Source organism: Trichosurus vulpecula, chromosome 4 (genome assembly GCF_011100635.1).
Source record: "Trichosurus vulpecula isolate mTriVul1 chromosome 4, mTriVul1.pri, whole genome shotgun sequence".
NCBI lineage: Eukaryota > Metazoa > Chordata > Mammalia > Diprotodontia > Phalangeridae > Trichosurus > Trichosurus vulpecula.
Genome location: NC_050576.1, coordinates 267,921,469 through 267,945,016, shown reverse-complemented (window position 1 = coordinate 267,945,016; position 23,548 = coordinate 267,921,469). Strand labels below are relative to the sequence as shown.

The window sequence follows — 23,548 nt, the reverse complement described above, 5'->3', positions numbered from 1 at the left end:
AAAAATGAACTCTATAGTAGTTAATTTTAAACAGTGTCAGGTTTAACAGCTGCTATTCACCCAGGCTGTGTACAATAAAAAATGTCACAAAGAAGAGGAAGCCTACAAAGTCCAAATTGCCTTCTTACCAACTAAGTGAAAAAGGTGACATCTATTATTTCAATTGAAAAAAAAAAGGCAGAAACCAAAATTGTGGTTAGTAGGTGGGCAGGCATCTTTCTAAAATCCAGTTCACCCCAGCATGAAGTATGGAAGATCTGAGTTTAACAAAGCACATAGAGTAAGGGCTTCTTATATCAGAGGGTCTAAGTATTGGAAACACAAGTAAAAAAAAATAAAAAGAACTACTTAAAAAAGAAAAAATAGCATATTTCAGAAAATGAATATGTCTTTCAAAATCAAAAATGCAAGTTGACCAAGATAAATCGTTGTAGTCATATGTTACGTAAGGAAACCTACAGAAAGCTAGCCCCATTGACCTACAATACTGCAAGTAAAACTAGGTAAACTCAGAAATTTTCAGGTTTATTTTGGGCTTGAAAGACAATGATGAAGTTATATTTAGTGTTTAGCTATCCTAGTTTCGTATAGGAGATTTCTTCCAGTGACTGCAGTGTCTCTAAACTTGTACAATTTCGCATGAAGTTTGAAATGGGAAGAACTAGAGGAGGGGGGTGGGGGAAGAGATTTGGAATAATAACTGACATTGATATAGCATGTGAAAGTCGTCAGAGGACTTTATATATGTTACCTCATTTGAGCTTTATGACAGTTTTGTGATACATACATACATTCATACATATACATATATACGCATATGAATGTTGTCTGGAGATAGCTAGGTGGTGTAGTGGAGATGGAATTGAACTTGGAACTGGAAATATCTGAGTTTGAATCTTATCTTAGACACCAGCTGTGTGTCCTTTGGCACTTAACCTCTCTCAGCCTCAGTTTCCTTATCTGTAAAATGACTTACCTTTAACAGCAAAGGGTCTAAGGCAGGATTTGAACTTGTCTTCTTGTCTCTGATTCTGTGCTTCATCCACTGTACCACCCAGTTATAGCGTAAAAGCCAACACAACAGGGAGCATTCCTACCATATACTATAGTGGGTTCCCCTCAACTCTGTACATTTGAAGAATGAACAATAATAGACTTTACAGAAAAGATCAAAATGAAAGACAATACCTTGAGTATTTTGCTAGTACAAAGTCTGAAGTGCTTTGAGGGGAAAGAATAACTGAAATATTTTTTAAAAGCTTCAAATTTTGTATTGGAAAAAAGAATCCAAACAGTTGGGGAAAATGACTTCTATTAAACATCAAGGGAATAAGTTTAGGATTATAGAATATTATTTTAGCTGATGCTGTTGCATGACCTGCTGAATAAAAGAAACTTGTAAGAAAACCAGGATTTATAAAACAGATAAATTGGGAAATGATTATTCATTTTCCAGAGCTAGTCTTTGCTTACCAAAGGATTTGATGTGGGGTTAATACATTCCTAATGCATTTTAAATTGTTAAATTTTTAAAATGACACTGGCATACACTTTCAAGACAAATCTCTCCCATAATCTGATGTATGTGCTCATGTCAGATTTGAATCAGTGATACACACTTAGGGCTTCTCGTTGTGGTGGTAGACATCAATGTTAGTCTTTACCGTTGCTGGGCTCAGGGAAGCTTTGGGGATCTCAGTTACTGTATACAGTTGGTATTATCTGTAGATATAAAATCATACCTTTGTTGTGCATTTTGAGAGGCACCAAGAAGGTCTCCTTACCCCAAAATTTAGTTCTCACTGGCTTCTTTGGCTACTTTAAATTCCTTTATTAAGGAATTCAATTCATTCTTTGGGTTTCAGTTTGTCAGTTTGCACATTTCAACATGCAAATATTCTTGGGAGGGCAACTTATTAAGGATGATTAGTCATGTGTACATTAATACCAATAATTCCTGCTTTACTTGTTAGTTGTAAGGCTGTTTCATTTTTGTCTTTGCATTCCTAGCACGCAGGAGGCACTTAATTTTTGTTGATAGATTGCTTGGTGATTTGGCAGGAACGGGTAATTTTGGAGCATGGGGTGCTGCAATGGGAAGACTGACAAATTTTGGAGGGTGCCGTGTAGGGGCGCTGGGATGCGCGTGAGGGCATGGGGATCCTGCAAGGGTGGAGAGATGAGTAGAGAAAGGGGGAAGTCATCAGGAGATGGGCAACAAAGACAAATTTTGCCTGCTTCATAATTTTTAGCTAGGGTGAGCTTCTATACTTCATAACATAATATTTAACATTGGTTTGGAACTTTAATGTTGGATCAAATGAGATAACATTTGCACCGGCCTGGAACATAGTATTTGTTCTGGTTGAATCGTTCTAGTCATGCGTGACTCTTTGTGATCCTATTTTGGGGTTCACTTGGCAAAGATAGTGGAGCAGTTTGCCATTTCCTTCTCTAGCTCATTTTGCAGATGAGAAACTAAGGCAAATAGGGTTAAATGACTTGCCCAGGGTCACACAGCTTGTAAGTGTTTGAGGCCAGATTTGAACTTATGAAGATGAGTCTTGCTGGTTCCAAGCCCAGTGCTCCATACCTCGTGCCACCTAGCTTCCCTAGCACATAAATGCTTGTTCTTTTCCCCTTTAATGTTGAGAAAAAAGGTTTTGTGACCCCTTCAGCCACATGCCAAATGCAGATTCATGTCCCAGTCACACCTCCCTAAGTCTGTTTTTAAAAAGAATGGTGATTATAGCTTGCCCATTCTAAAACTCTGCAATGATGAATTTGGAATTCAAGGAAGCTAGAAATTTGAGGTGTAGACAAAAACATCAGGTCTTATTTTGTGTAGACTGGTAGATTCATTTTTAGCAAGGGGCTGATAAAGCCTTTAGATGTGTGTTTTGCCATGTCAGAAGACCTGTTTTGAGGATCAGGATGATTATTGAGAAAAAAGGAGACTCTCTTATTTGCTAATTGGAACTCAGTGCTAGAAGGACAAAAATTGAAGATCGCCTCAAAAATCCAAGCCACATCAATTGCCGCAGTGAATTTTTTTTAATCCGTAAGGCAAAGAAAATAGAGGTAATAAGATGAAAATTTTTGTTTCAAAGTAAAATTACAGTAAAATTTTTGCATGCCTGGTCCTACTAGCGTTAAACAACCAAAATAAAAAATATTTGCTAAAATGAAATTATTGGAGGCAAATGAACAGGTTGTCAAAGTGAAACAACAGAAATCAGAGGAAAAATCAATATGTACAAATGTGATATGACCTCAGGTAACCCGAATGGTTGAGGTCAGGTGAATAGTCAGCGATCCAACCACTGGACAGCAGATCTTTCTACTTTGTCTCTTTAGGTCTTAGCAGTAGGTTGACTTGACGTTCCCCAAGTTTCACTTGATTCATAGGTTCTTCTTCTCGGGGTCACAGCTGCTTAGATGCTTGGTGTTTTTATAGTGGCAGGAAGTTTTTCCCAGTCCCCCTTAATTTTAGTGTTTTCCTGCTGCTGCGTATCTCCAATTTATCCTGTATGTAGCTTGCCTGTATATAGTTGTTTGTCTCCTCCATTAGCCTTTTTGCTTTTTGAGAGCTAGGACTGTTTATTTGATTATTTTTAATCTTTCTTTGTATCTCCGGTGCATAACACAGTGCCTGGCATACAACAGGCTCTTAATAAATGCTTAGTGACTGACTTGATTAATTCTACTACATCCCAAACTGCCTCAAAACCTACCACAGAGCCCTCCGCATTGTAGGTATTCAATAAATATTTGATTGGTTCCTCTAACAAGGATTTGTTCTAAAAGTAAGTTAACAGGTTTATTTTTAAGAAAACATTTTGTTTTGGTAAGGCAACTAATTATTCCAGCACTCAAACAGTGCCTGCTGCACTTTTCTGCGCAGTCTCCTATCAGATCCAAGCCTGTCCTGTCTGGATCATCACCACTGCTGATGGTCCAGGGGGAGATTTTGAATGTCATCCTAGTCAAATTCAGAGACTGTAGTTTGCATCTGTTTTGTGGAGCATCCATGGCACTCTACCTTCCTTCCTGAAACTTGGTACGCCACTTTTACATGTTTATTTTCTTTCCATGAAATTCAAGAAGTTAGTGTGATAGTTCTTCAAGAGGAACTTTTTCTTTTAAATGCATCTGACAATCAAGTCATAGTCTATAATACTTTGAGGACAAATTAGGGAGCGGGCATTTTAAACTTAGGGTACATCAAGTCACAGTCACAGCTGATCATCCTCTTGACTGTTTTGCCACACATACATACCTAGCAAAAATTTTAAGTTATGTACAAAGCTATAGTTTATAAACCTACTGTTTCAACAGCTCTCATCTTATTGTATCTTATAAAATATAATAAATATAATAACATTATATATAATATATAACAATTATTATATGCCATATGTAATAAATTACTGTATAATATATTATTAACAATATAATAAATGAAATATAAATTGTATCTTATTAAAACTCAGAAGAATGTGGTACTCTCTATACAGGCATAGTGAGCTATTTAAAAAATACCAGTCTCATTTGTCAGAATCTACTCTGCAATCCAGTCACAGTGCCAATGAAGAGTACTCCAAATTATTCAGTGGTCTTCCAGCTATTTTTCTCTGTCATGGTATCTATAGAAGTTTTTATGAAACATTTTGACTGATTAATAATGTTCAATATTTATTATGTTATTTAAATAACACCTCAATTCAATTATAAAATATTACTATTATAATAAATTATATCCATGGAGTAAGGTGGGATCCACTTACTCCAGCTGCCCATTCTATTTACTTCAATGCTGTAGATTAATGGTGAAGTTGTGTTTGACTCTGGGATATTATGCAAACAAATTAACCAAAATTAAAGTCATTTCAGAGCATATATAGTGACAAGAAGTGTCTCACATGGATGTAGTTTATCAGTATGTCTCATAAGATACCCTCTATGAACTCAGAAAGATTTGTGTATTTTCAAAATCCCTAAATGCATTTTTTTCAAACTTAAGCCATGCTTTCCATATGTTAACTACTCTGAGCATAAAAAAGGGTCTCCCAATGAGAAGCATGGCATTTCCTCTGTGAATCACTTACTTAATCAGCTTGTCTGCTGTTTTTCCAAGATTATGGGCAAGCTAAAGCTATTTTAGGCAATAACAAATGGCATCCATTTAAATATGGCATATAGCGCGATGAGCAAAGAATAAAGGTCCCAGGTTGCTTTAAAATGCAAGGACGAGAGAAGGGCAGTTCATTTATAGCCTTTCTGCGGTGTGCACACACTAAAGTTGAACAGCTATTTTTAAAACTTGTGAAGAAATTCCGAGCAATCAGAACTGTTTTGAAGGTAGTAAAGTGTATTCAGGAAGGCCAAAACTGCAAAGATTCAAAGCCAAGAGGAACAGAATTAGCTTTTTCGAGACCCAGGGCAAGTCCGAAAGATTGTCACTAACTGTTTACAGCACAGGAGTAACATCACTACACTGACTTCAAATATGGAAAAGCCTACTAAATGTGGTGATGGTTCTATACTGGGAGAGGGCATTTTTTTTCTCCCTAAAACAGAATAATTTATATCTTTGCAATAAAGAAAGCTCCATTTACCTCCCCCTCTTTAGTTGCTCCCCACCTCCCTTCCCATTCTGTTGACTTGAAACACTTGGGATGATTAACAAAGATAGGGGAAATACAGAGCCAAAGATGATTGAGGGAAAATGATGGAGACCATTAATGAACTAAAAGCTATTGGAGATCATTGGAATGTGGCAATATTTTGGAAATGTGAAAATTAAAACAGTATGGAATCCAATGTACTATGAAGTGATGCGGAACTAACATCTTTACTTACTAAAGTTTGGAAATTCTTATAGTAAATTTAAATTTCAAAACATTTTAAATTTTAGTTTCTGACCTTGTTGTCTATTGCATTTATAAATGCTACATTTTAATTTGTTGAAACTTAAAAATTCATGTTTGTATATCAAGATAAGGTCACATGATTTGGACATAAAGGGTGATACCATAAGCAAATTAGGGGAGTGTGGAATAGTTTATCTGCCAGATCTATGGTTAAGGGGAGAATTTATGACCAAACAAGTGATAGAGAGCATTATGGAATATAAAATGGATAATTTTGAATGCATTAAATTAAAATTGCACAAACCCAGACAATGCAGCCAAGATTAAAAAGAAAGCAGAACACTGGGGGAAAATGTTTAAGGCAAGTTTCTCTGATAAAGGCCTGATTTTTCAAATTTATAGAGAAGTGAGTCACATTTATAAGACTGCAAGTAATTCTCTAGTTGATAAATGGTCAGAGAAATATGAACAGGCAATTTTCAGATGAAGTTATTTCAATGGACCTTCTTGGGACAGTGTAGTACACTGAAGGACTAATTTATACGTATTGCTTATTAGGGTAGTTCTGTATGTTTTGGGTTTTTTTTTTTTGAAGAACATACCTTTCCCTGTATCTTAAAAGATTCCAAAGTGCCTGATTTTCTTTTTTAACAACTTTGCTTATTCTAGATCTAAAGCACAGAAAGCAACAACTTCTGTTGTTCAAAGATGGAAAATAATACAACTACCATTTCTCGGGAAGAATTGGAAGAACTTCAAGAAGCATTCAATAAAATAGGTATGTTTTGGGGAATTAAATTTTTTTAAACTATCTTGTTAAACAGTAAAATATCTAAAAAGGATAGCATTTCTTTCCTTCATTGTCTCTCTGCTAGTCCCCATCTCCTGCCCCTCCTCCTTTCCAGCCTTTTTGGGGAAATATTATTCCTTTTATTCTCATAGTAGCTTTTACTGAATTCTTTCTTTTCTCTTGGAGATAAGTTAAGACTGCCTTGAATTTCTCAGTGAACTGAACTTTGCAATCTTTGATCATTTCTTTGCAGAGAATAACCCAGGTTAATGAGTGACAGTGTAACTGAATACACTTAACAGGGTGTCCTCACCTGCAGAGTAATATCGAACCACTTCCTTGTGCATAAACTGAACTCTGATCTCTGAATTGCTGTCCGTGGCACCACCATTCACTGGCTCCATGAAGTGTTATTTTTCAAGATTCTTGTCTGTATTCTTCTCCATATTCATGACTGCAAGTGTGCAAGGTTTTTGTTTTGTCACATCTTTATCTGGATAGCTCTTTTAATGTTTTTTTTAATAATTCATTTTCTGTTGAAACTCTGTAACCTGCTCACAAAACATCTGCAGAGTGGTAGACAAAGAAAATATGTGTGACTCTCTGTGCTTCTACTGGAAATGTAGGGAAGTAAAAGCTGAGCTTTGAGATCACATGGTCATGTATAAGGATCCCACACACAAATTCTTACCCCAAGCCAGCCTCAAAAGTTAATTTCTAACTACAGTGAAAACTAGGACTATAAAAGTAACAGTGGCAGATGATGGAAATGAGAAGATATAACATTATAGTTTAGTTGGGATCCTAGAATTCCATAAATTCAATAAAAAGTCCTAAACTAATTTAGATACAATATAAAGCATCATCTGAGGTCAACACTGAGGTTGCAAGTGTAGTTCTATTTAGCAAATATTTATTGAGTATCTATAGCAGACAAGGGACTGGGCTAGGCAACTGGGATACAGCCATATATCTATATCTGTACACACACACACACACACACACACACACACACACACACACACACCCATCCGTACATACGTACATATACACACATATGTATGTACCAATGAATTAAGACAGTCCATTACTGAAAGGAACTTACATTGTTAAATAAGAAACAAGACATATAAACAAACAATTCTTGCTGTGGGGTGAAATATAATTAGGATCATAAAATAATAAGAGAATTTTAGAGTTAGAAGGGGTTTCATGATAAAAATTATTAGCTAACATTTATATAGTGTTTTAAGGTTTGCAAAGTGCCCTTAAGAATGTTAGCTCACTTGACCTTCACAACAACCCTGTGAGATAGATGCTATTATTATTTTCATTTTACATGTGAGGAAATTGAGGCTTTAGAGATGTTAAGTGACTTGCCCAAGACCATACAGCCAGTGTTTGAGGTAAGATTTTATCTCAGGTCTTCTTTGCTCCACATCTGTACTCTACTGGGCCACTTAGCTGCCTCTAGTTATTGGGTCTATGTCTACCTGAAAAGCAGTGTATGGGGTGGACTAGCCTTTGGTGTAAGGGCTTGCTGAGCCCTTTTCAGGGCTGTTCATCCTTTGGTGTCCACCGGTCACTCAACTCTCACCTGTGGCTCCAAGGAACTAGCATGCTCAGTGGCCACGCCCCAGTCAAACCATCTTAGCAGTTGGGCTAAACTAGGTTGAGGGTAGCTAAAGGCATCAAACCTTTCGGTGAGAGGGATGTCTAACTAAGCATGTGAAGACATCCCCTGATGGAATGCACAGCTAGAACAATTTGTTGCAGAGACCATGAAAACGGCTGACGCAGGCACTGTGGACTGCTTAGAGCTTGGTCAGACGTTGAAGACGCCAAGATCATCCACTGGATCCCAGGCCATCACCAGTGCCGACTTTTGTCTTGCCGCTGGACTCCAGTGACTCTGGAAGGGAGAGTGAGGCTGAGGACTTTGTGCAACTCTCCCTCACTTCAATATAGTTCTTGGGGAAAAGATATATCACCATTGTTATGTCTTTGGTCCTCTGAAAATGAAGGATGAAAAACAACCTGAAAAGGAATCCTCACTACAACAGACAGTATCAGACAAGTAATTATCCAGCCTCAGATTGAAGACTTACAATGAAGGGGATCCCACTACCTCCTGTTGGAGCTCATTCTATTATTGGACAGGTCTAATTGCTACCAAGTTTTTCCCTGACATCCGGCCTAATTTCACCTCTTTGCATTATGTAACCTATTGCTCCTGGTTTTGCTCACTGGAAGGAAAACAGGTCTCATTCATCTTCCATGTGACACCCCCAACCCAAAACAGTCATCACTTCGCCCCTGAGTCACCACTTCTCCAAGGCTAATCATCCCTAGTTACTCCTGTTAGTCTTCATGAGACATGGACCCAAGGCTCTTTGCCATCCTCCTTGCCTTCCTCTGGATCCTTTCTAGCTTATTAATGTCCTTCTTAAACTCTAGCACCCAGAAATGAACTGACAGCTGAGTACAGTGGAACTATCTCTTTGTTCCTGGAAGCTATGCTTCTTTTAATGTAATCCAAAATCACATTTCATTTTTTTCACTGCCCTATCACAATGCTGAGTTATGTGCAAGTTGTAGGTCACTAAAACCTTCTGCTCCTCCTCAGACAAATTGCTGTCTAGCCATGCTGCCCCATTCTGTCCTTGTGACCAGGACTTTTTTTTTAACCCAACTATAAGACTTTATCTATTTCTCAGCACTTGGCAGAGAGAGAGCTCCAGTATCTACTGGATGTCTGGATAACTGAAGTCTCCATCATTATTCAATCATGAGGACAATATATCTAAATACTCTGTACTGGAGAGCCATAATAGGAAGCCTCGTGTTAGTTTGGTAAAGGGAGGGTCAGAATAAGAAGCACAGGATCTCGGAGGTGGAAGGCATCATTGAGGTCATCTACCCAGGACCTTGTTGTTTGTTGTTCATCCTTTGTTTTGTTTGACCTCAGGAAGGTGACATCTTAACTTGTACATGAATTGGATTTAAGTGAGGCAAAGCTTCATAAAGTCATCAGCCCTTCTGTCTCCTCCAGAGTCACTGGAGTCAAGTGGCAAGACGAAAGTCAAGATGCCTGGTGAAGGCCCACCTAGACAAGGATCCACTGTATAATATATATAATGAGTAGTTACACAAAGTTTGCACACAGACCTCCAGTGAAAGAGAATGTCAGAGATAGCTTATTTTCCCTTAGATTGTTGGGTAGTATTTCTGTTTCTACCTTTTCGGATCCAGCAGAATAGGTTTAATCCCTCTTCCAAGGGACAGCTCTGTAAAATTCTTAAAGACAATTCCGTCCCTCCTTACCTTGCCCCCTCCTCCACTCTTTTACCAAATGTTCTCTTTTCTTGGCTAAACATCCCCACTTTCTTCTGCCAGTTCTCACATAGCATGATCTTGAGACCCTTTACCATCGACCATTGTCCTCTCCTAGACCCTCCCCAGCTTATCAATATCTTTCCTGAGCTGGCACAGAGAATAATGATAATAAAAATAATAACAAGCATTTCCATAGCACCCTAAAGTTAGCAGTGCACTTTGTGGGCATTATCTCATTTGATCCTCACAACAACCCTGTGAGGTGGGTGTGGTTATTATTATATTCCCATTTTGCAAGTGAGGAAACTGAGGCTGAGACAGATTAAATGACTTGCCCCAGAGTGGCTCGGTGAATAGGGTGCAGGGTTTGGAGTCAGGAAGACTCCTCTTCTGAGTTAAAATCCAGCCTCAGATACTTACTAACTTTGTAACCTTGGGGCAAGTCATTTAATGCTATTTGCCTCAGTTTCCTCACCTGTAAAGTGAGCAGGAGAGGGAAATGCCAAACCACTCCAGTATCTTTGCCAAGAAAACCCCAAAAGTGGACACAAAGAGTCAGACATGACTGAAAATGACTCAAAAACAAGAGGCATAATTTGAACTCATCTTCCTTATTTGAAGCTCAACATTATTCATTCCATCATTCAGCAGCCTCTGCACCCAGTAAATTAACTCCATCCCTGCACTTCTCACTCACTTAAAGTACCTTCTGTGCCTGCAGCCTTTCTCTCTGATTGGCTGGTTCCTCCTCCATTTTAAGGTGGAGCCTCAAGCCAGCTTCATCTTCATTTTTGTTCAAATCTCCATCTCCCCACTCTCCCAGGTCTTTCTCTGTAACGCGACTCCTCCCCTCCCCTCTTACATACCTCCCCCCTTCTCACTCATTTCAGCCCCCGTTAGAATGGAAGCTGTTAGAGGGCTGGTGCTGTCTTTATTTTTGCTCATATCCATATTTCCAGGACTTGTCACAGTGCCTGGCACATAGTAAGCACTTAGTTAATTCTTGTTGACCTGCCCTGCCCTGCCTCAGAGAGCTGAACACAATTGTGGTTGAACCAGGGCACAGTGCAGTACCACCTCCCAGGGATACAGGCAGTGCCAGGCACTATTTTTCTCTTGATGCAGAATAAGACTGCTTTGGCATTTTTAGCCACAATATCAACTTGTTGACTCTTTAAGCTTTTTTAATGAAACCAGTGTCTTCCCTCCCCTCTTATTAGTGAATTTGATCTTGTGAATGCAAATATAAGAATTTGCATTTATCCCTGTCAAATTTCATTATAGCCCAGTGTTCTAGCTTGTCTGGATTTTTTTTAATCCTGACTTCATAGTCAAATGTGTTAACTATCCCTTCCAGCTTTGTATCTTCTGCAAATTCAGTGTGTATAAAGGCTATGTCAATATCCTCTGGGGGTAGAGGGTGGAGTATGTGATGTGCACAGGAGCAGGCAGATGGCAAGATACCTGTTCTGGGATACTGAGTACCCTGCTTTCCTGATAGAAGGTTGCATTGTCTTGGGCCATCTAGATGTAGTGAGCTAAGGTGAATTTTTACTCATTTGTGAGGATAGTTCAAAGTGGATTAATTCCCGCCCCAGGGGGAGGGAGGGGAAAGCAAAGAAAAGGGACTTGGTCTCTATTGTCCAGAGTAGGAGGTCTCTAGGGGCAGCTAGGTTGATAAGAGAGTATATAGAGAGGATAAAGAGCTGGGCCTGGAGTTGGGAAGATTTATCTTTCTAACTTCAAATCTGGTCTCAGACACTTATTAGCTGTGTGACCCTGGGCAAATCACTTAACCCTGATTGTCTCAGTTTCCTCATCTGTAAAATGAGCTGGAGAAGGAAATGGCAAATCACTTCAATATCTTTGCCAAGAAAACCTCAAATGGGGTCATGAAGAATCAGACATGATTGAGCAAGAAGGTCTCTATTTCTTTTTCTTTTCTGTATGTGTCTATTAAGCTTTCTTTTGGTTATAAATAAATTTGTTTTTTTAATTTTAGCTTACAAGTTTCAGTTCCACAAGTTTTGGAGTTCCAAATTTTCTCTCCCTCCCACTCCTCCCCCCAAATCCCCAAGATGGTGTGTAGTCCAATGTAGGTTCTACATATACCTTCACATTGAGCTTATTTACATAATAGTGCAATTGTAAAGAAGAATTATGACCAATGGAATGAATCATGAGAAAGGAGAAACAAAACCAAAAAAGAAGGAAAAAAGAGAGAGCAAATAATTTGCCTCAATCTGCATTCAGACTCCATAATTCTTTCTCTGGATATGAAGGTCTCTATTTCTGATGGAGAAAAAGGAGACAGTGGCAGGGCAGAAGGCCAGATGCCTGTGCTGAGTCAGCTCTGTGGGTCTTCCTGATAGGTGGGAATTTTCAAAGATCAGTGACAGCAGCTCAGTAATCACACTTGCCCCTTCTTTCAGTACCCAAAGATATTGTTTGTGTGGGCCTGTTGACTTGAACTCATTGAAGGCAGCAAGTTGTTCTCATACTATCTCTCTACTTATCTTAGCTATCAACTTACAATTAGACATTTTTGTTTTATCCTTTTTTAGTCCAATTGTCATTTTTGTTGAGAGAGAAAACAGAAGCAAAATAACTGAGCACATCTGTCCTCCATCCCATATCATTATGCCATAGATTCTTCCAGAACCATAGGGTAGTCATGGACTCTGCCTACCACAGTTCATTGATACTTGTAAAGCTAAATTTGAGTCTTTTCATTAAGATCGTGTGTGTATACTTTACTCATTGCTCATACTTTATGTATTTGTGCATTGGCATCTAGGCTATACTTTTTATTGCTGGCTCCTTTCTTAGATTTTTATTTCCTGTAAATTTTAGGGTATCCACTACTGTCCTTATTAATATTGTAGCTACTGGCCATGACATCCATCATGGTGGATGCATGCAGGCAATCTTTGTCCCTCAGCAAAGAGTCACCAGTTACATCATCCCTTCTTCCTTTCTCCCTTACTGGTTGAGCTCCTACTTGGAAACAATCTTGAATATGTGTGTGTGTGTGTGTGTGTGTGTGTGTGTGTGTGTGTGTGTGTGTGTGAGATCATTCCTTAAAGGGCAAGTAGCTTCTGGATGGTCTCCCTAACTCTAGTATCTCCCCACTCCAGTCCATTCTCCACTCAGCTGTCAATGTGGTCTTCCTAAATAACAAGTCTGACCATGTCACACCACACCCTCATTGGAGAAATTTTGCCTCCAGGATCAAATATAAAATCCTTTCTTTACATTATGAAGCTCTTCATAACCTGGGTCCTCCCTGTATTTCCGTTTTTCTTACACCTTCCATCCATTTCCATCCCACGTATTCCATGACCCATGGCACAGGTCTCTTTACTATTCCTTGCACATAATGCTCCACCTCCAGACTAAGCATTTTCATTGCCTATCCCTTGTGTCTGGTACTCACTACCTTTTCTTCTCTCTCCCTTCTCATCATCCTAGCTTTCCTGGCTTTCTTCAAGTCTCAGCTAAAATCCCACCTTCTACCAGAAGCCTTTTCCAATTTTCTATTTTGCTAATGTCTTTTCTCTTTTGATTATCTCTAACATATCTATATCTACTTATCTATCAATCTCATTTGCATATTGTCTCCTCCTTTAGACTGTGAGCTCTTTGAGGGCCGAGACTGGCTTTTTGTTTTTGTTTTTTTGTTTTTTTGTCTTTCTTTGTATCCCCAGCATTTAGCACAGTGCTTGGCACATAGTAGCCACTTAGTAAATGCTGGTTGACTGCTTGACTTTTTTCTCAGAGAGTTTAATTTACTGCTCGTTATGAAGAGCCTCATATTCTTGCTTAACTCAGTGGTCCTTCTGTTTTCCTTTTGTTACCTTCTTCCACCCTCCAGGCTCCTCACAGAGGTCAGAATTCCCTTCTGCCTCTTCACATCGTTTTCCTTCTGTGCTTTGACACTGAAACCCTTTCTTCCTATTTAAGGAACTCTTCGTTCTTCTTGATAACCTGTAGGGATACATTACCCCAGACCCTTTACTTTTTCTTCTACGTAACAAGACATCTTAAGTGAAGACAGCAGTCATTTGGACATAATGGAAAAACAAATGTAACTCCATCCCTACACAATTCACACTGCTCCCAGTTGTGCCAAAGCAAAACTTATCTAACCCCTTTCCACGTGTCAGCCATTCAAATACTGAGAGACAGCTATTATGGCTACCCTAAATCTTCTCTTCCCCAGGGTAGACATTCCCAGCTTCTTTAATTGATCATCATGCAGAATTTGAACAGTGCTTTGAAGAGTGGGTAGGATTTTAAGAGACAGAATGCAGTGGGAGGGCTTAGGGAACAACAGAAGAAAAAGCCCAAGGAGAGAAAATCCAGGAGGTGTCAGGTTGGGGAAAAAAAAGGGGCAGGTGGGAATAACAGTGAGTAGTCCAGTCAGGCTCTAGCATAAAGTATGTGAAAAGGAACAGTATGTGACACAACTGAAAAGATAGGTTGGAATGAAAATGTGGAGAGTCTTGAATGCCAGACTTAGAAGTCTGATTGGATTTTGTTCTCTGAGCAGTGAAGGATTTTTTGTTTTAATGAGAGAAGTAAATTATGACCAGAGTTGGCCCAAGGTGTGCAAGGTGGACTGGAAAGGGGAAGAAGCCAGTTAAGAAGCTATTACAATAGTACAAACACAAGAAATAAGAAGGACCTGAGTAAGGGTGGTGGCAATTAGAATTGAAAAGAGGATAAATGCAAAAGATAGGGCCTTCATGCCTGGGTGACTGATTGGATGTTAGAGGGAAGAGAGAGGGCAGAATTGAGGATGACTTAGAGGTTTTTCAACCTGAGAGACTCAGAAAATGTGACTCATTTGTAGATCTGAAGAATTCCAGAGGAGAATATGATTTATGAGTGAAGATGGTGAGTTTAGTTTTGGACAGAATGAGTTTGAGGTCCCAGGGGACACCCAAATGGAGATTTTCAGTAAGCAATTTAGGAAGGAAGGAGAGAGATTTGGGGATCATCTATATAGAGGAGACATTTGAAGTCATAGGAGTTAATGAGATCGCCAAGATATAGCATAGAGAGAAGAACAGGAGAGATGAGAATGGAAACAGGGCCTTGAAGAATACACACACACACACACACACACACACACACACACACACACACACACACGCATTGTTGTTGTTGTTTGTCCTTCATTCTCAAAGAGGACTGTGTGGTGAGGAAGGTGATATCATGACTTGCAAGTGAATTGGATTTAAGTGAGGCAGAGCTGTGCAAAGTCACCAGTCTCACTTTCTCCTCCAGGGTCATCAGAGTCTAGTGGCAAGATATGGGTCGGGACTACTACAGATGGCCTAGGATGCAGTGGGAGAACTTGGCCTTTTTAAGTTAAAGTTTCTCCCAGGACTCAGTTTGTCTGAGGCAACACCCATTCAGTGATTAAGACTAAGTAAGAAAGGAGGCAAAGAATGGCCTCTTACCTAGTCAAAAAAAATCTGGTAGGGGAAGACCCTCAGGGTTTCTGGTCAAAACAGAAACAATTTCTATTTATACTCGCTCTGAACCATCAGAACCCAAATGATGACCAAGTGAGGCTTGGGCTGGGACCTACTGTTGACCACTCAGTGAAAGCCGGAGTGATTTAGGTTTAAGGCATGGTCCTTAAAAAGGAAATCTAGCCCATAAACTCCAAGATATCTTTTGAGGTTTCAGTGATAAAAATTTTTATTTCTTTGGGCAGAGCACCATGTGGCATGGGAAGAGGAAGTAGAACCAGAGAAGGAATTCAAACAATCTAAAACCTGAGGTTTCGTGGAGATATTTGTTCTTTGCTCACATGCTATAAACAAAAATAATACACACACACACATATACTTATATGTATATACACACATATATATACACTTATACACACACATATATCCCCTTTTGCTCCCCCAGTCCTCAGAATATAATTTGCAATGTAGTTGAGTTAATGTTATGGAGAGAATCTCAATTCCAGTATTTTTTGCTTTGGGGTATGGTGTGTGATTTTGTAATGAAACTATTACATTAAAATGGTGTGTTTTTCACAGTATTATTGTTAATAATACTCTTTTATGGAGCATTGTGCTAAGTGTTCATGTATATCATTTCCTGAAGGCTTAGCTTTTTAAGACAAAAATTGGACGGTGGTCAAAGTCTCCTCTCATCACAGGCAATGAAGAAGAAAAAATTTAAAATACAATGAAGAGAATATCCTGTTAATTTCATAGGAGCAATTTGTTAATTTTATTTTTTTAAAGTGTTAGAGAGTTCTCAATGTAAGGAATGAATTAGCATTCTTTTCACCGTATTTAGCAATCGAACACTTATCTTTATGAGTCATGTATGTGTAATCTTGGCATATTTATTTAATGATATTTTGAATAAATAATTCATTGTAAGAACAATGTCTGACAGCAAAATGACTTGTTCAGTGTTACAAAAATGGTAACACTACCCATGTGTGTATTTATTGATTTGATGATTTTCTGAGCTTTAAAAAGAAATCTTTTTTGTCCAACTAAGGCACACTTTCTGTTTTAAACCATACATCTTTGTATCCTCATTGCGTAGTACAATGCCTTGCACACAGTGGGTGCTCAATAAATGTTGGCTGGAACAGAACTGAATTCCATTATACCCTGTATTTGGAGTGATCGTAAATAATCTTGTCTCAGTAAAAGCTTAATTTATAAAGTGATACTATAACGCTAAAGGAGACAATATCAGAATGGACCTATCAGGTAGTTCGGTCACAGTCATGGCTGTTTGCTGGTGCATTATAAGTTATAAATCATGTTATATGTTCCTACATATACCAACTGCAAAAGGGAAGGAAGGGGATAGGGAATAAGCATTTGTATAATGCCTACTATGTGCCAGGCACTGCGCTAAGTACTTTATCTCATTTGATCCTTACAGTAACCCTGCAACATAGGTGGTGTTATTATCCTCATTTTATGGTATAGGAAACTGAGGCAAACAGAGATTTAGTGACTTGCCCCAAGTCACAGAGACACTAGTAAGTATCTGAGGATGCATTTGAACTCTCGTCTTCCTGATGCCAGGTTCAGGGTGCTATTCACTGTGCTGCCGAACTGCCTCCCTGTGGGAAAGTCACTATTTAAAAAAAAAATCATTCATTCAGTTAACTTTAAAACACCCGTTGTCCATGGTAGCAGTATCTTTTGGATATGTGTATACGTGAGGTAACAAAGTTGCTCTCTCTGGTGACTGTATCACTAACAAAACACTCAGAGACATAGTACTGTGTGGAGACTTTCTTATGTCAACAAATGACTACCTATCTCTAGGAAACCCCAAGGAGGGGCCCCTCATTGAGGCTGTAAATAGAGCCAGGAACCTCTCACACCCAGGAAGTAGGTAGGGTTGGCTCATTCTGTCAATCTTTCTTTCTTCCCTTTTATTGTGATTTAGGAGCTATTTCAGGAAATTCAATGTTCTCCATACTCCTCATCTCATTGATTCAGACATGATTCAGCTTATACAAGTGCACCATAAATCTGTTACAATGCACTGAGTAATTAAGGAATGAAATCGAAATATGCAGGAAAGTGGCCTTGTGCAAATGTAACTAGTGTATGCACCCCTTTCCTCTTTGGATCCCAGGCCATCACAATGTCGGTCACCAGATGGGATGGTTAAGATCAGAACTGGCCCAAATGGCTGTAACTTTCCCCCAGTTTCTGGCATTATTTCAGCCAACTGAACTATTCCTATCCACGGTTATTTGAAACTTCATCCTTTTCTAAACTCGTTTTCCAATTCTCATTCAGCCTGAGTACTTAAAACGCAGGGTGTCCTAAAAGTCTTAGGGCAGTTTTGAGCAAGATTTTTAGGACACCGTGTATGTTTGGTAGCGATAAGTATGCGACATAAGTGCAATTTAAAATTATTTTTACAAAAAAGTGCATGTGTTCTTTGGGGATATATAATACATAATTCAATCACTGAAGATCATTTATACGTAACTTTCATTTTAACATGAACATGGTCAGGATCCATAATCTCAAATAGATTCCAAAACTTAAATGTGTGAGCAAAGATTGTAAATGATTGAGGTTCTAATGGCTGACATTTTCCTTTACAGATATCGACAACAGTGGCTATGTTAGTGACTATGAGCTTCAGGATCTCTTTAAGGAAGCCAGACTCCCCCTGCCTGGCTACAAGGTGCGGGAGATTGTGGAGAAGATTATAGCAGTGGCTGACCACAACAAAGATGGCAAAATCAACTTTGAAGAGTTTGTATCAGTGAGTAATAACAGCTTCTCCTAGGTACTGAGCAGTTTGTTTTCATGGGATGTAACATGCTTGTTTTTGAGAAATCACACGGCAGAATGCAGACTTTCCCAGGAGACATCATTGATGAGTACTGTGCATACAATTTGCATTCTCAGAAAGGTGGGTCTGTGGGATGCTGGAAGGTATTCTGGACCTGGAAGTCTGGAGAAGATCTGGGTTTAAATCCCACCTGATATTTGCTAGCTACGTGACTACGGGCAAACCATGTAAAATCTTCAAGGCTCAGCTTGCCTGTCTCTGAAACAGAGATTGTCAGTAATTATTGCTTACCTCTTAGGAATGTTATAAGGCTTAAATGATATGCAAATCAAGCCTGAAAGTGCTATCTAAATCTTGATCAGTTATCAAATATTTATTAAGCAGCTGGGTGGTGCAGTGGATAGAGCACTGGACTTGAAGTCAGAAAGACCTGGGTTCAAATTTGACCTCAGACATACACTAGTTGTGTGGCCTTGGGCAAGTCACTTAACCTCTGTTTGCTTTAGTTTCCTCAGCTGTAGAATGAGGATAAGAATAGCACCTATATTCCAGGTTATTGTGAATATTCAAGGAAATAATATTTGTCAAGCACTTAGCACAGTGCCTAGCACATAGCAAATGCTTAATGAATGCTCGTTTTCTCCCTCCCTCCCCCTTCCTTTTTTCTCCCTTCCCTTCCTTCTTTCCCTCCTTCCTTTATTTCCTTCTTTCCTTCCTTCCTCCTTCCCTTCCTTCCTTTTCTCCTCCCTTCCTCTTCTCTCTCCCTCTTTCCTTCCTTCCATCTCTCCCTCCTCTGAGCCAGGCACTGTGTTAAGTACACTAGGAATACAAGGACAAAAACAAAATACTGATTTCAAGAGCCTTTATTCTATCGGGTGAGACAACATATGTGCATATACAGGTACATACAAAATGGATCCCCAAGGATTTTTTCAGGGGAAGGGTACTAACAGCTGGAGAATCAAGAGAAGCTTTGAGTGGAACAGTGGTTCTCAAACTTTGCTGTCTCAGGACTTGTTTACACTCAAAATTTATTAAGAATGCCCCCTTCCCCTCTGCACAAAGATTTTTTATGTAGAATGTAGCATACACAAATCTATTTAGCATATTCAAAATGAAATGTTAGTTCTATTATGAAATTGATTTTGCTCTTGGAGACCCCCTGAAAGGGTCCCAGTGACTCCTAGGATTCCCTAGACCAGGACTGTCCAAAATAAGGCCTGTGAGCCACATGCGGCCCAGTGTGATTTTTTGTGGCCCACGTGTGGGTTTCAATTTTCACAAGTGAAAAAATAAAACAATAATTTGCATGGAATGCGTATTAGATTTTTTAATTCCATCACTAATAAATAATCTTGTCGATGTTAATTTTCTTTGGTGTTTTTAAGCACTATTACAGATGGAACATATCACATTTTCAACCAATCTGTGGGATGCGTTCCATCTGTATGATGCAGACTAGTCATTATGCACCTATCTTTATACTGTTGTGTTGTTGCTTTGTTGCTTTGTGTTTGCTTTCCTGCTTCACGCCTTTGCGTGTCATATTGATGACGTGTGTTCCCCCACTTTCTATAAGTGTACTGAATTTTTTATTCTGGGTGTAGCCCTCAAATAATTGTTTTATTTTAATGTGGCCCTAAGATACTTAAGGTTGGACAGCCCTGCCCTAGACCACATTTTGATAATTGCTTATGTAGAAAATGACACCTAACCTGAGTGTTGAAGGAAACTAGGAATTCTAAGAGAAAGATGTGAGAAGGTGGTATATGCCAATCATGGTAGACAATTAGTACAAAGACATTAGAGATGGGAAATTGAGTGCCATATATGAGGAAGAACAAAAAATTCAGTTTAACTGTACTTTATATGAAGGAAAGCAATGTGTAATAAAGTGGTGAAGCAGGTTATGGCTAGACTGTGAAGGGCTTTAAATGCCAAACGGAAGAGTCTCTGTGTCTAGAGGTGATAGTGAGCCACTGGAATTTGTTGAGGAGGAGAGTGACAGTCAGATGTAAGCATAAGGAGAATCACTTTGTCATTTGAGTGAAGAATGGAGTGGAGGAGAACGGGGTGAGTTTTCTTCTTTTGCAAGTACAATTTAAGCTCCTTGAATGCAAGAACTGGTTTTTATTTTTATATCAATAGTGATAGTGCAGTGACTTGCATGTACTTAATGAATGTTTAATTAAATAGGATAATCTATTGTACATCTTCATTTTTTCAGATGAAGACAGCAAGGCTCACTGGGGTTATATTATTTGCCCAAGGTCATAGCTAGTAGGTGGCCAGGTGGCAGAGATTTCATTTGAACCCATATCTTCTGATCCCAGATCCAGTGTTTGTTTTAAATATAACGAGCCACAGGCCAATGGGTTTGACTTTGATTCCTGGCAAAACTTTAGGATGTATCATTAAAGGAGTGGTTTGAAAAATTTAGAAAGGGAAGTGGTAATCACTAAGGGCCAGGGTGGCTTTTTAAAAAGAGGCCATACAGACTAATTTCATTTCTTTTTTTGACGGGTTTTACTAACATTGCTAAATCAGGGGAAAGCTGTATATGTAGTTGCCTCAGATTTCAGCCAAATATTTGACAAATTCTTCCTTACTATTCTTGTGGACAAAATGAAGAGATGTGGGATAGGTGATACAAACATTAGATTGATTTAAAAATGGTTAAATGACAAGACACAAAGAGACTAGTCACTAATGGACTATCAGATTAGAGGGCAGTCTCTAAGCAGAGTATTCAGGGATCCTTGGTCCTGTGTTGTTTAATATTTTTCAATCAGTAACTTGAATAAAGACATAAACACCATGCTTATCAAATATATGGATGACACAAAGCTGAGAGAAGTAGCTAATGTATTTGCACCCAATACTTCTGATAAGGGACTGACATCCAATATATTTAGAGAATTAACAAAAATATATAAGACTAATAGCTGTTCTCCAATGGATAAGTAGATAGAAGATATGAATTAACTGTTTCCTTTTTCATTTCTTTTTTTAACAAATGTTTCAAAAGAATTATAAACTACTAGCAGCCACATAAAAAAGATTTCTCCAGATCACTAACAAAAAAGAAATGCAAATCAAAACAACCAAGAGGTTTCACCTCAGAACCAGCAAATTGGTAAAGATGACAAAAGATGGAAATAGGTTATGTTGGAGGGGCTGCAAGAAGATGGAAACATTAGTATTTGACTGGCGGAGCTTTGTATTAAATTGATTCAGTCATTCTACAAAGCCATTTGAAATTATGCTTTAAAAAAACTGGAGAAATATGGAGAAAAATGTCCATATTCTTTGACCCAAAGGTCCCACTGCTGTGCTTGTACATAAGCAGGCTGAAGACCAAAATATTCAGAGCAACACTTTTTTTGTGTGATATCAAAGAATTTGAAACAAAGTAGGTGCTAATCCATCAGGGAATGACTAGACAAGTTGTATTTGAGCATAATAGAATACTATTATACCATAAGAAATAAAAAAATCGGGAAAATTCAGAGAAGCATGGTAAGAGTTTTATGAACTCATGTAGTGTGAGGAACTGAGCAATCAATATAAAGTGACTATAATATAAAAACCAAAATTGAACAGTATATAGTGATAAAGATCAAGCTTAGCTCTGAATGAAAAGATAATTTTTAAAAAGTTTTTTTTTAAAAGTACATTGCCTTTTCTAAGCTTCTCTTTGTGACAAAAATCTTTTAGTGCTTACTTGGAAACCGGTATTGCTGAATTGTTATTTTTTAACAAGACATTAAGCTACATTCCCCTCCACTCCCACCCCACTTAATAGTGTTTTATTTTTTCCAACTGTATATAAAGATAGTTTTGAACATTCACTTTTTTTGGAGGGAGGAAGACAGGCAATTGGGGTTAAGTGACTTGCCCAAGGTCACACAGCTAGTAAGTGCGTCAAGTGTCTGAGGCCGAATTTGAACTCAGGTCCTCCTGACTCCAGGGCCAGTGCTCTACTCACTGCACCACCTAGCTGCCCTTCAACGTTCACTTTTATAAGATTTCGAGTTCCAGTTTTTCCCTCCCTCCCTCATTCCCTCCCTCCCTGCTCCCCTCCCCAAGATGGCAAGCAATCTGATATAGTAAGCTACATTTTTAAGATGTGTGTTCCATACTTATATTCCCTTCCTTGAGTTGATATTCAGTGGACTGTCATGTGACTCTCTACTTTAAAGAATCAAGTAAAATTACTCTTTTTTTCTGCAGAAAATTTTCTCATGATTCACTCTGAATGAACCTTCTTTTATGACCTATTCTAGTTAATGCAGGAGTTAAAAAGCAAAGACATCAGTAAAACATTCAGAAAAATCATCAACAAGAGGGAAGGAATTACTGCCATTGGAGGAACCTCTGCCATCTCCAGCGAGGGAACACAACATTCTTATGCAGGTAAAAACCTCAAACTAGGGTGTGATCATTCAAGAAGTTGTAGCAGCAGTAGCATATTGACTGACTGCTTGTAATGAATGGTAAGAACTGTGTTTGGTGATGAACGGAGGCCTGGCTTATCTATCTAGTTTATAAGCTTTTCTTTCAGGCCTATTCAGAGAAAGGTAGAAAGGATAAACGTAAGCACTTCTTCGGTGCAGCTGGAGCCAAGACGTCTAAATGACAAAATGGCTACTGAGGAGAATATAGTCTGTCTCAGAATTAGCTCTTTGGATCTGCTTCTGTAGCAAATCCAAGGTCACATCAGCTCATCAGATAAGTTGATTTAAAACCCCATACAACCTGTCTCTAAAGGATCAAAGAGGTTCCAGCCGTATTTTTTTTTGCCATGTTACTTCCTCTTCCACCCCCACCCCCAGGATAATATCCATACTGGGCTTCTTTTGATGAGGGAAAATATCCCATCTTTTTTTTTTTTTTGGCTGTCTGCTCAGTATGTGCTCTAAAAATATAGCTCCAGATACTAGTATTAAAGAGAGGAAAACCACTCATCTTATAGTAGAGATCCGGTGATGGGAATGTGACCTCTGACTCTATTGCTAAATGCTTTGCATATTGATAGTAATAAGAAACTCCTGAACTTTCTGTTTTCACTAGTACATAACTCACAAGGTAAACCAGCAACATTTTTTTTCTGAATAAAAACTGGGAACTAAGTCTAAAATAGAAGCAAATTTTGGTTTACAATGTGCAGAAAGCCTGAGCAGGTAATTCTTAATACTGATAGCAGTATAGCAGTTCAGAACTGTATCATTTT

General features: G+C 38.6%; 1 protein-coding gene across 4 annotated transcripts in view; it reads left to right on the top strand.

The window, feature by feature from the left end:
• PLS1 (plastin 1) overlaps positions 1–23,548 on the top strand; it is a 159,358-nt gene that overhangs the window by 85,195 nt on the left and 50,615 nt on the right. For all 4 annotated transcript variants that reach the window (XM_036755423.1, XM_036755426.1, XM_036755425.1 and 1 more), the window contains exons 2-4: positions 6,543–6,651; positions 18,122–18,285; positions 22,602–22,731. In XM_036755423.1, the coding sequence (XP_036611318.1) occupies positions 6,582–6,651; positions 18,122–18,285; positions 22,602–22,731 (364 nt within the window). In that variant the 5' untranslated portion in view covers positions 6,543–6,581. The remainder of the gene's footprint in view (positions 1–6,542; positions 6,652–18,121; positions 18,286–22,601; positions 22,732–23,548) is intronic.